General features: G+C 36.5%; 1 protein-coding gene across 4 annotated transcripts in view; it reads right to left on the minus strand.

Moving 5' to 3' along the window:
• UBR3 (ubiquitin protein ligase E3 component n-recognin 3) overlaps positions 1 to 12,898 on the minus strand; it is a 217,159-nt gene that overhangs the window by 97,966 nt on the left and 106,295 nt on the right. For 2 of the 4 annotated variants that reach the window (XM_039495547.1, XM_039495546.1), the window contains exons 22-25: positions 10,884 to 11,057; positions 10,577 to 10,609; positions 8,887 to 9,347; positions 3,289 to 3,377 (exon numbers count right to left, since the gene is read on the minus strand). In XM_039495547.1, the coding sequence (XP_039351481.1) occupies positions 3,289 to 3,377; positions 8,887 to 9,347; positions 10,577 to 10,609; positions 10,884 to 11,057 (757 nt within the window). The remainder of the gene's footprint in view (positions 1 to 3,288; positions 3,378 to 8,886; positions 9,348 to 10,576; positions 10,610 to 10,883; positions 11,058 to 12,898) is intronic. The other 2 variants (XM_039495549.1, XM_039495548.1) reach the window with 1 other exon arrangement.

Genomic DNA, 12,898 nt, shown 5'->3' on the forward strand with positions numbered 1-12,898 from the left:
AGCAAAGCTTTTGATACTGTCTCCCACAGTATTCTTGCCAGCAAGTTAAAAAAGTATGGATTGGATGAATGGACTATAACGTGCATAGAAAGCTGGCTAGGTCATCGGGCTCAACAGGTAGTGATCAACGGCTCGATATCTAGTTGGCAGCCGGTATCAAGCGGAGTGCCTCAGGGGTCAGTCCTGGAGCTGGTTTTGTTCAACATCTACATTAATGATCTGGATGATGGGATGGATTGCACCCTCAGCAAGTTTGCGGATTAACTGGGGGAAGAGGTAGAGGGTAGGGATAGGGTTCAGAGTGACCTAGGCAAATTGGAGGATTGGGCCAAAACAAATCTGATGAAGTTCAACAAAGACAAGTGCAGAGTCCTGCACTTAGAACGGAAGAATCCCAGGCACTGCTATCAGCTGGAGACCGACTTGCTAAGCGGCAGTTCTGCAGAAAAAGACCTGGGGATTACAGTGGATGAGAAGCTGGATATGAGTCAACAGTGTGCCCTTCTTGCCAAGAAGGCTAACGGCATATTGGGCTGCATTAGTAGGAGCACTGCCAGAAGATCGAGGGAAGTGATTATTCCCCTCTATTCGGCACTGGTGAGGCCACATCTGGAGTACTGAGTTCAGTTTTGGGCCTCCCACTACAGAAAGGACATGGACAAACTGGAGAGTCCAGCAGAGGGCAACGAAAATGATTAGAGGGCTGGGGCACATGACTTACGAGGAGAGGCTGAGGGAACTGGGCTTATTTAATCTGCAGAAGAGAAGAGTGAGGGGGGATTTAATAGCAGCCTTCAACTACCTGAAGGGGGTTCCAAAGAGGACGGAGCTAGGCTGTTCTCGGTGGTGGCAGATGACAGAATAAGCAAGTTGCAGTGGGGGAGGTCTAGGTTAGATATTAGGAAACACTATTTCACTAGGACAGTAGTGAAGCACTGGAATGGGTCACCTAGGGAGGTGGTGGAATCTCTTAGAGGTTTTTAAGGCCTGACTTGACAAAGCCCTGGCTGGGATGATTTAGCTGGGGTTGGTCCTACTTTGAACAGGAAGTTGGACTAGATGACCTCCTGAGGTCTCTGCCAACCCTAATCTTCTATGATTCCAGAATCTATCCTATGCAGAATGCATGCTCACATGTACAAAGAAGCGAAACATCTCTTTTATTATATCTTTGAAGAATTCCATTAACCTTTCATTTCAAGTTGCAATTCAAAGTTAATCATGGTTTTAAAGCCATCCATAAAGATATTTCAGAACATTCTACAGGTTTTGTTTTGCCCTATTTCCATTACGTGCAGTGTCCCTTCACAGAATCTCAACCTAGTCAGTAAAAGACTCTTTTTGGTGACTCTTTCCATCTGGAACAGCCTTCCTGTATCTCTACTCCATTAATAAAACATCTAAAGCACTTTCAAATATATGAAACTATTTCCTCTACTATGTCCCATACCCCTCTACTATTTTTTAAATCTTGTAACCACAATATTTAATTCTAAAAACTGTTTGGGTTATAGTCTGTATGAACATCACTGTATAAGATAAAAGTTCTGCTTAAACAGGGTGGATTGATTTAAATTATAATAGTTTAAGTCACTAATTTTAATCATGACCTAAATCAGTGAGCAGGAAACCTTGGTTTAAATCATTGGTTTTATCTTGGTTTGCATTTTTAGTTATTTTCCTAAAAAAAGGTTAGCTCTCATCGATTGGTATAACCACTAAAATGTGAATTTGCAACCAAATTTGCCTTTCCACTAAATTTGATCTACTTTTTGATAGCCTGGAGGATACACTATATCTACACTAATTTATTTAAACAATTACATAGCTTACTATACATTTATTCAGAGTCAAATTTTTATGTGATATTAAAAATGGTAATTGACTCATTTGTTATTGAATAAATGATAGGGGTTTTTTTTGGTAGGGTTTTGTGTCACGCTGTATTTGGACAGAAATTGGAAATCAATTAAAAATTTACAACAGCAGTTGTTTTGAAATTGTTTTCATTAGTTAAATAAAACTACCTTAAATGTGCTTGATATCTAAGAAAACTATCATCAAAACATTTTTGCACTTAAAACTGATTTATTAAAACAAATGAAGTATTAACTTTAGTTAGTGAATTGACAGATTGTTTCCAGTTATCATAAACCAGATTTTTTCAAAGGTATTTAGGTGCTTAAAGATGCAGAATAGCTGCCTAGTGGGATTTTCAAACTTTAACAGGTTAAATTAGCAGAGCTCACCCCCTCCCACTCGATTTTAATTTATATGTTTGAAAAGGAAAACAAGTTTTCCTGCCTTTTTAACTTCCCAAAATGTCATCTTAACTTTGAGTGAACTAGTCCAAATGAAGAAAATATTCTCTCTGTATCTGCTAGCTAAATTGAAAACAAAAGTAATTAATGCAAAGTCTTTTCTGCACAACAGAAACTGAAAATACTTTCATTTGGAAAAAAGTAAATACCAGTATTCGCTTCATGGTCTGAAAATAATATATATAGTAATGCAGTACATGACATCGTGATAGATTTATCAAGCTTGAGCTGACCTCAAAAGTTAAGATGTTTTTCTTTTGATTCTCTATATAATTAAAAAAGCAGCATCCTTTAACTATTAACATGTGAGAGGGCTCATTGTTGCAGGTTTTTTTAAATTACTTTAATAGTTTACAGTAAATTTAGGCCTAACATAGGCTGTCATAATTTCAATTTTAAACAGGTTTATTTTAAAAAAGAAAAATGTATTATATTTAATATTTTTTTTAAAACCATCAACTTTTATCCTCCCTGTGTTAAAACTATTTGCCCTTTATTGATGGTTGGGCTCAGTTCTACAAACTAACTCCTGAAGTTTTCATGATTGCTATGCTTTGTTTGGTAGAGAGCATGGTCAGGTGGTGAGAGAGCACAATTGGGAGTCGGATTCAATTCCTGGGTCAAGCCACTTACCATTACTTTGTCTCAGTTTATCTGTAAAAAGTACAGAATGTGTCTGTGTGTCACAGGAATTTTGTGATGTTCAGTGTTTGTGAAGTGCTCTGGAGGTCCTAGGATGTAAGTAGCTATACAATGCGAGTGCTCAGTCAGAAGAATTATTTGAAGTCCAGAAAATGTCGCCTATTTGTAAAGGGTGTCTTATTAAGCAGCAGTTTTTTGTTTGTTTTTTTTAACTAGAAACTGCCATTGTAAGCATCTGTGGGAACATCAAATGCACAGAAATTGCTACAAGAGACTTTTAAAAAATAATTTAACTACATGCAATAAAATAAGTAATACAACTTACCAACATCCATGGCAGTTTCCATGAAGCTTTTCTGTCTTGAAGCAAATTCAGCTAGCAACTTTTGTTGCCTCTCTCTGGCCTTTTGTCGTCTACATGAAAGAGATATTAGAAATTTACTGGAGAAACTGGTATAACAGTGAGAGAAGAGTTAAACATTTATTGTCTTGGGTTGATAGCATAGCAGTTAGCACTCCACACAATTTCATCAAGACACAAGACTTACCACAGTCCCCTCTTTGCATTAATTTGTTAGACAGACAAATGAGGAATCATACCCTGGAAGTGATCCCTGATGATAAATTAGGAGTAGTTTTTGTTGGTTGCACTGGAAGGGATGAAAGCCAGCCAACAAAACCAAAGGATGATGATCTAATCAGGACTTACCAGTGTAGAAGAAATAAGGACATTACTCTCGAATGTTATTTTTGTACCACAGGGAAGAGCAACTCCCAGAAAATGGAAGCAAGCCGGAGGAAAATGGCAGCATCAGTATAAACACACCACAATATCTTCTAGGGTCCATACTTTTCTGCTACCCTTGCAAATAGTGATTAAAATGTATTAGTCCAGGCCAAAAAACAGCAACAAAACTGTCTGATTTGTATGCCATTGCCTGTGGTCAAGGATAAAAGAGGATAAATGACCTGGAGTAGGAGGAGGGCACAAACACCAAATTCTTGTTCTAGCTATCCATTTATAAATATGTACAAAATGTATTATAAGATATATAAAAGGATGCTAAGGTTGCAACATCAAGCATTCAAAAGTTAATAAACACTAACATTAATCCGGCTCAAGCAACCTAGAGACGATTTTTCCAAAGATGCTGAACATCCACAGCTCCAACTGACTTCAGTTGCAGTTGTGAGTGCTCAGCTCTTCTGAAAATCATGGTCATGGTGTCTCAAATTGGGCCCCCATAAAAGGAGTACCACACAATTAGTGGTCACCTAGGGAATTTTGATTTCAGTGTCTTGCCCAGGATCACAAAGGAAGTTCATAGAAGAGCCAGAGGTAGAACCAAATTGTCCTGGGTATTATCCAACTGCTTTAACCATAAGATCATCAATGCTCTTCTTGAGTTGCTACCTACTAACTGGTTCCAAGTTCAAATGAAATGAAAGAAATATGGTAACTCCATACATTCAGTTTCATGTGACTATATCATCATCACAAAATTAGTACACCTCTACCTTGATACAACTCTGTCTCAGGAGCCAAAAAATCTTACCGCGTTATAGGTGAAACTGTGTTATATTAAACTTTGATCCACCAGAGTGCGCAGCCTCCCCCGCCCCCCGTCCCCCAAGCACTGCTTTACCGCGTTATATCCGAATTCATGTTATATCGGGTTGCTTTATATCAAGGTAGAGGTGTATAAACTATTCAGCATAAAACAGCCTGGGAAAATATCCAAACTCTGCTCATAAAGAGCCCCAACACAACACTAGAATCAAGTCTAAATTACTTTTTTCAACCAAAGATGATAGCAAGGATTAAAATCATTGGTAAGGTATTGAAAGACCTCATACAGCAGCCGCTTACACTGATGGGGAAAAAAGTGGTCTTTAAATTCCAGTGCTGCCTGCTCATTATCTTTCACAGGCCTGATTTCTCCTCATCACACTCTTCCCACCCAAAACCACAAATTAGAACCAATAAACAAAGAACTCTGAAATGAGCTTCTATAGCTGGGATATTCACTGTTTTGTCATTCCAGTTTATTTTTTAAAATTAAATTTGCTTTGGAAATGTTTTGGAAAAGGACTTTACACAGTTATGGTCATATTAACAAAGAAAACTCACTAATTTATTTTAAGATGCATTTTAAAATATTACAATAAGTATAATGGTACCTATTAATTGTTTGATTATTTGGAGGAGTCAGTTACTAGGCTCTCTGTAGGCTGCCCCATCCTCCCCTCCCTTCCCATTTACTGAGAAAAATGACACACACATGCATTATATGGAAATATAAAATTTTATGTTTTAAAGGAAACAAAACCCTTAAAATTAAATCACATTGAGTTGTATTGTGTATCAATAGGACCCTGGTAATGAAATTATTTACACTGATTAAGTAAAATATAGTTTTAAGAAAGGGCAAGAGTAATTAGTAATTGTTTTTCTTGGGCAAGTATTATTTAACTTCGTAAATTTTCTTAGGCATTTTTAGAATTCAAGTATCCTCGCATGTGCACGTGATTATTTGTCACATTGAAAAGTCACCACTTTTTAAAAAAAAATTCCCTTACAACAACCAGACAGCACTGCCCTGCAAGGCAAAAAAAAGCGAAAAAAAGAGCCAAGAGAAAAATACCTGGCGCGACCTTCAGGTTGATAAAAAAAAAAAATATACTACCTGGAACCAGCTAGAGCGAATGGCCCAGGATAGAAGACTATGGAGATCTGTTGTTGGCGGCCTATACCCCGGTTGGGGTGACGGGCATGAAAAAACAATTTTAAGATTGATTATTTTAGAGGATGCATCAGTAATGTGAGACAACCTCCTATTAGAATTATTGTAGTAATTTTTCCCTGGAATTTTTTCCTCAACTTATGCTTTGCTTTTACTAAAACAGTCTGACTGTAAATAGAGAACCTTAATAAGGAGACATAAACAAACTCTGACAGATTCAGTACAGCTCAGTAATTTTCTGTGATGGCCCAAGGGCCTAAGATACTGAAAAATATTGAGCAGTTCAGTCTCTCCAACTCTATGTCTTGGTTTCTATAGTGACAATCGATCATGTGGGAGATGCCAAGTTTGTCTTTGTAGGTTAAGGTAACTAGAAATGGGTCATCACTGAGTGCTTAAACACTGCCTGCTCAATCTTCATTATTAAAAAACTAGGCTTGAAATACAAATGTAAATTGAAGCTTAGATTCATGCTGCTCACACAGTCATCAGATTAGATCCATTTTAATTCTAAACTGTCACAAGGTACTGCCTGTTAGAATATTTGTTTCAAGTCTTTGCAAACGTCATCGCTGATTCAAGGAGGTGGAAAAATAGTCACTTGAATGAAAAAGAACTCGAAATTATCATTTTTTATTATCACGTGATCCTTTGAGCTTTATTCAACATAAAAGTATTCAGAACGTCTGCTCAAATGTCACATCCTTTACAGAGAAAAAGCATGAATTACCCTTTATTACATGAAAAATACAGTTCTGTTTCACTTATTCTCTCTTCCCCTCTGTGTAAACTGAAGAACCCCCAGTTGCACAACTGAGGCATAAGTATTTCAAAGTGCAGCACTGTGTTTTTAAAGAGACGATCAGCACATTTTTAAAAAAGCACGTTTCACATTCAAAAGTTTCTTCTTTAGTTCATTGAATGATTGAAAAAAAGTTTTAATTTTTATTTTGTAGTGTTTAGTTTATATTTAGTTTTGGTTTTATATTTAGTCGAGGTATTTAGATAATATGGTTCGTAACATGAATTTATTTTGGGTTTATTTTATTTAAAGAAAAATACACTTCCAGTATTAAGGTTTTGTATGAGTCTAAAGCCTACAGTAATTTTAAGCACCCACAGAGACTTCAGTGAGAGAATTGATCATACAGCACATCATTTACCCTTAATTACTCAAGGTCGCACCGGTCTTTTCTGAAAAGGCCAGCTTTCTTCTTTGCCACTCCAGCCAGTATAGCTTTTCTTGAAGTGCCTAAAAGCTGTACGTCTTAGAATCCTACCGTTCTTAAAGTCTATATTATATTCCTATCCAACTAGAATAGAATTAATTTTGTTGTTGATTTTTTAAAAAAACAACTTTCCCCAACCATTTTAAAACAAATTGAAATTACAAGTACACTATACACACACACACACACACACTTTATGTTCTTGGAAATATATAGTTTTTATAAAAGACTGAAAAAATGGATCAGGCTGATCTATTCTATTCCCGGATTTCTTTCAGCTGTTCATACCAATAGTATCTTGACAAGTAAACCACTTGAAGATGGAACAGCTCAGAAAAAAGCTGATCTTTTCAAAAAAGAAAAGTGTTTCCTTGAGCTACAAAGGGCAAACTGACCTGTTAGATGATCCAATCTTTCACTGACGTCTCTCTGGTTCTCCAAAAGTTACTAGAAATGTAACTATGAAAGTTACTGGAAATGCATTTTTCTTCAAATAAAATAAACCAAAAATAAATTCAGATATGACATTCTGTGTGTAGGTGCGTACCCAACCACACACAAAAATATCCCCTATTTACTTAATGTTATTAAGGTTGCACAGCAGATCATCAAAAGTTCCTCATACAACCTTAATTCTGCCCTATCTGCATATGCACTAAGATACTTTTCAATTACATGATCACATACTATTTTTTGCCACTTAATATTCTTTTAACATAACTTTTTGCATGTTCTATCCAAGTACTTTAAAAACAGAGAGAGAGAGAGAGAGAGAGAGAGGGAAAAACACGCTGTGTGTGACTGTGCCCCATCCAGAAGCGCAATTCTGTATGGCACAATGAGTGACATGCTGGAAAGCACTGAACGTTGAGCAATTTTAGTAGCAAGCCGCTAGCATACTCTTCTGGGCATAACACAAACTGCACACAGCAATTTTTGAAACCTTCTCTCTGACAAATCTGAACAGATTTTGATGGGAACATCAACAGGCACTTCCCTGACCCTAGGATTATCCTCCTGCCAACTTTCAAAATCATACCGAAAACAATGGAGGCACTAGTGTTCCACAAAAAAAAAAAAAAAAAAAAAGTAGGAAAAATGCATTAGACAATCTTTATATAGAACTTACATCTCTCCTGCTACAATATACACACAGATATACACAGAGACAACAAACATGTGACTGTGCACTTTATCAGACATACAATGTCATTACATGACAACTAATCCATCTCCCCTGATCTTATTCCAACCTTGCAAGCCCATGGTCAGCTTCAAACTGCCTTATTTAAAAAAAAAAAAATCTATCTGCCATGGAAACAGTTTCAACCTTGTCTTTACTAATGTAGAGAATTTATCTCCCTTTCCATCCTCCCAAAAGTACAGCTGGCTCAAAGCCTAGGAAAGGAGAGAAAGTCTTCAGATAGTAACAGCTGTTCTAGACATTAAAATATGTGTGCTTTAAAGTTCTTTATTTTGTAGCCCTGAATGTCTAGAATCTACGTTTTTGATCATGGACCAAAAATGGTTGAGAACCACTGATGCAGACAAAAGTCATGATCCCCAATCCAAAGACCTCACATATAACATGACAAGAGATGACCAGGAACAATGGGAAGGGTTAAGGAAAGGGAAGACAAGTGTTACAAAAACAAGAACATATGCTAACTATCATTAGTTATACACACAGCAGGAAACTTTTCCCCAAGAATTTCTTCATGTAAAGGCCCAATCTTGCAAGGTGCTGATGACACACAACACACACACAAATCAGGCAGCTTGCAGGACTGGCTGTTGAAGACTAGAGTTATAATTTAAGATTTTTAATTTGTTGGTAAATTATTTGTTGGTTTAGCAATTACTGCCGAAGAGATGGATCAATTTATCAGACGGACAGGGGTACGTACCATCCCCCCTCCATTGTGCCCCATATTATTTGTAATATATTACCTTTCCTCTTTGTCCAAGGTTTTCTTCTCTGCAGGACTAATCTTTTTCGGTGGTACAGGAGGAGTCACTTTTCTGCATATCTCTTCAATGATCCGTTTATTCAATCTGCTTTGTACTGCAGCTTTCAATAAAATTCTTTCTACTGCTGTCATCCCATCACCATGAGAATATTTAGGAATTTCTGGTTGGATTAAAACCTCCATATCATCAAACCATGGAGGATAGTAAGAATTTTGTTTTCCTGAGAGTTTATGATGAAGTTTGATTAGCAGGGACAATATGCTTTCTTTGATTTCCAGAATGGCTGTGGTTAGCTGTGGTGTTGCACCAGGTGCTGACCATTTCATTGATGTCTTGGGACGAACTACCTGACTTGCTTCACTACTATTGCGATTGATAATTTCCTGAAATTTTTTTCTACGTTCTGCAACCAAGCTGAACACTTGAGCTGTCCCTGAGTTCTTAAAAAAAGAAAGAGCTATTTGTAGTGGATTAATAAAAGGGAGTACAAGAATCAACAATAATCGTTTTGCAAAACTACAGGCAACATCTTTTCAGCTTCCAACAGCTGGCTAATGAAAAAACAATGAAGCCATTCCTATGCCTTTAATTTCCTCTTCCCAAGCAATTATTAGTTATTTTGCCATAATTTAAAAATATTTCTATATTCAAAATACTCCTGCATGTCCAACATGCTTTTATACATATTGATTATACTCATAAATATAAAAAGCCAGGTATGAAAATTTAAAGTGTATATATATATATTTATTTATTTATTTTAGCTGAACAGCAAATAATCAATTTCATATTTAACATTAAGATATTGAACTCAGTGGGAGCTGTTGAGTGATGAAAACTATAGAGAATCAAGTTACTTTTTAAGTGCCTAAATGTGGCATTAGGAACTTAACTTTTGGATCCTATTTTTTTTTAAAACTTAGTCCTCTTTTTCCAGAAAAGCTGAGCACTCAATAGCAGCCAATTATTTAGGTGACTAAATATGGAGTGGGTAGTCTATTTAGGCACTCCCGTTTTTTTTAAATCATGGCCAGTTTTTATTGCAAAAAAAATGTTGTGCTAACACAAAAAAATACCTGCTATATAAACTATATTTCAATGCTGTAACTTTCTTTAAATCTGGTGTTCTTACGTAAAAACAATTACAACAGAGACTGGATTATCTACTAGTTATAAATCTTTTATGATTCCAGTTTGTAAAAATTAATTTTGCTTCCACAAAAACAAATCAATTTGCCATTAATCATTTCAAATACACTTTCTACATCACATTAATAGGTTAAGAGTATTCAGATATGAGAAGCTAGACAACATAACATTATTAAATGTTAATAACATTAGTTTGCCATCTGCAGTGGCAAAAAACAAACAAACAAAGGCACATATATAGTGAGCCTGTATTTGCTCCAGCAGTAGGCCAGCAAAAAAACCAACATTTAATACCTTTGATAGATGGAAATTATTTTAAAAACCAAATTATGTCAAATTCTAAGTCATTCAAGTCTATTAGTCTATTATTTAAGAATGAGAGGCTGACAAAATGCATAGGTACTTGCAAAATTAAAAAAAGTCTCAGAAATTAATGGATTGCACTGGAAGTTATGGGGAGCATAGGTAAAGCCATGTTGCCAGTTAAGGGCATAACAATACAAACTGCACACAAATCTACCTCTCTTTGAAGGCTCTTAGACCGCCTTGGACTCTGGTAGGTTGGGCAAGGTGGGAAAAGAGGGTGGAATTAAAAACGATCATTTGGAAAAAGGTATGTTTTGAAATAACTGCCACACTTTAGGAATAATCCTGCCACAGAAATAATGTAGGAGTACTGGAGAGGAAAAATACTCCTGAGAAACTTATAAAACTAATCAATATTAAGGTAAATTAAATGGTCTTCAAAAAAAATCAATACATTAGTTACATCTTTCTGGCACTCTTATTACAGAAGGCAAAAAACCCTGGGATTTCTTTACACTTACTTGGGAAGAAGCTAAACCATCAGAGCTGGTACTTGCAGGTGGTTCTCTCTTTACTTCTGGAGCAGTCTCTGGTACTCTCACTCGAACATAGTTAATAAAGTGACGCATGTTAGACACCAAGTTACTACTTGGAAACCAACTGTCGTGGCAACGTTCATGTTCACCAACAGAATCCTAGAGTAATAGCCATGAAAAACAAATCAATGGAAAAAAGTAAATGCAAATTCACACACACACACTATGATAAATAATGTTGCTTTTAGAACTGTACCAAAGCTGATTATTATCTCTGCAGTAAAAGGGAACCGTACACTGTAATACGTACCTCTGTAAAAATTATACAGATCTTCAAAAATGCTAGTGATAGACTGCTGGACTGAGAACCTCAAAAAATGTACAAAGGTTATATTTTGTTCAAATATAAGCATCTATAAGTATATAAAGAGAGCACGCATGAGGAGGAAAGGAATTCTTCAGGGTAGTAAAAAGTGGTATGAACTGAGAGTAATGGGACAACATTTCTAACAGTAAGCGCTAGTATAGGGTAAACTAATCTTCTAAGTCAGTGGTTCTCAAAATTTTTAGTGGTGACCCCTTTCACATAGCAAGCCTCTGAGTGCAACCCCCCTTATAAATTAAAAACACTTTTTAATATATTTAACACCATTATAAATGCTGGAAGCAAAGCAGGGTTTGGGGTGGAGGCTGACAGCTCACGACTCCCCATGCAATAACCTCACAACCCCCTGAGTTGCCTGAGTCATATAAAACAGAACTGGACAAAGCAATGAAAAAAATATATATTGTAAGGAAAAATCCTGCACTAGTTAGGGGCACGGACTAGCTGACCTACACAGAACCACATATATTCAAGACTTATCTATCTAGGTTCTTACACTGGTTGGAAAAGGTAATGTGAAATTCATTATTTTGAAGAAAGCTATTGGTATATCACTGCCTTCTAATGCTTTTCATTTTGACAAAAAAAAATAATATTCTAGGTCAGCGGTTCTCAAACCGTGGGTAGGGACCCCAAAGTAGTCCTGACTCCATTTTAATGGGGTCACTAGGGCTGTCTTAGACTTTCTGGTGTCTGGGACCAAAGCCTGAGGGCTTCAGCCCTGGGCATCATGACTCAGGGTACAGGCCCCGTGCCTGGAGCTGAAGTCCTTGGACTACAGCTTTGGCCCCCACGCTGGGGGTTCGGGCTGGCTCAGGCTTTGATACCCCCTCCTGGGATCATGTAGTAATTTTATTGTCTGAAGTGGGTCATGGTGCAGTGAAGTTTGAGAACCCCTGCACAGGTCAAATAGTCTTTTATTATGCTGCCATTATATATTTTTATCAAATATTGTCTCTTTCACTGGTATTCTAGATATCGTCATCTACAGTACTAATATTTAATGACCTCAGTATTTTCAGTGCTGATAGTTACATGGGTAAGGGACAATGATTTCTCCAATGGTTACTGGGATTCCTCCATGAAAATTTCTCACTTAAACACACTAAACTGGATGCTGTTTTCAGTACTGTTCTAAATGGGTTGTTCAGCTATACAAAAACTGTGAGATGGTTTGAGATAACTGTTGTTCTGGAACTGTAATGCTATCAAGTAAATTTAAGGAATGGTAACTTCCTCTCATCCACCACCACTTTATCTCCATTTTAAAAACAGTTTTTAAAAGTAGAGTTTCTGTTCTAAGTGCTTTCTCCTTTTTCATATGATGTTTCTTATTAAGCTATCCAAAATATGGCTTCACTTCATTTATTTCCTTGTTTGCACATTACATTAAATAATGGAACAGTAGGGTTCTGGGAATAAAATTTGTTTGTTACATTCATTAACAAACACACTTAAGATTTTGCTTCCTTTATGTAATGTCTGGGACCAAATTCTGCAAATTCACAGATTTTAAAGGCAGAGAGATCATTGTGGTTATCTAGTCTGACTACCTGCATAAGATAAGCCATATAATTACACCTAGGAAACTACTGTATCAAGCCCAATAACTTGT

Source organism: Mauremys reevesii, linkage group 11 (assembly GCF_016161935.1).
Source record: "Mauremys reevesii isolate NIE-2019 linkage group 11, ASM1616193v1, whole genome shotgun sequence".
Taxonomy (NCBI): domain Eukaryota; kingdom Metazoa; phylum Chordata; order Testudines; family Geoemydidae; genus Mauremys; species Mauremys reevesii.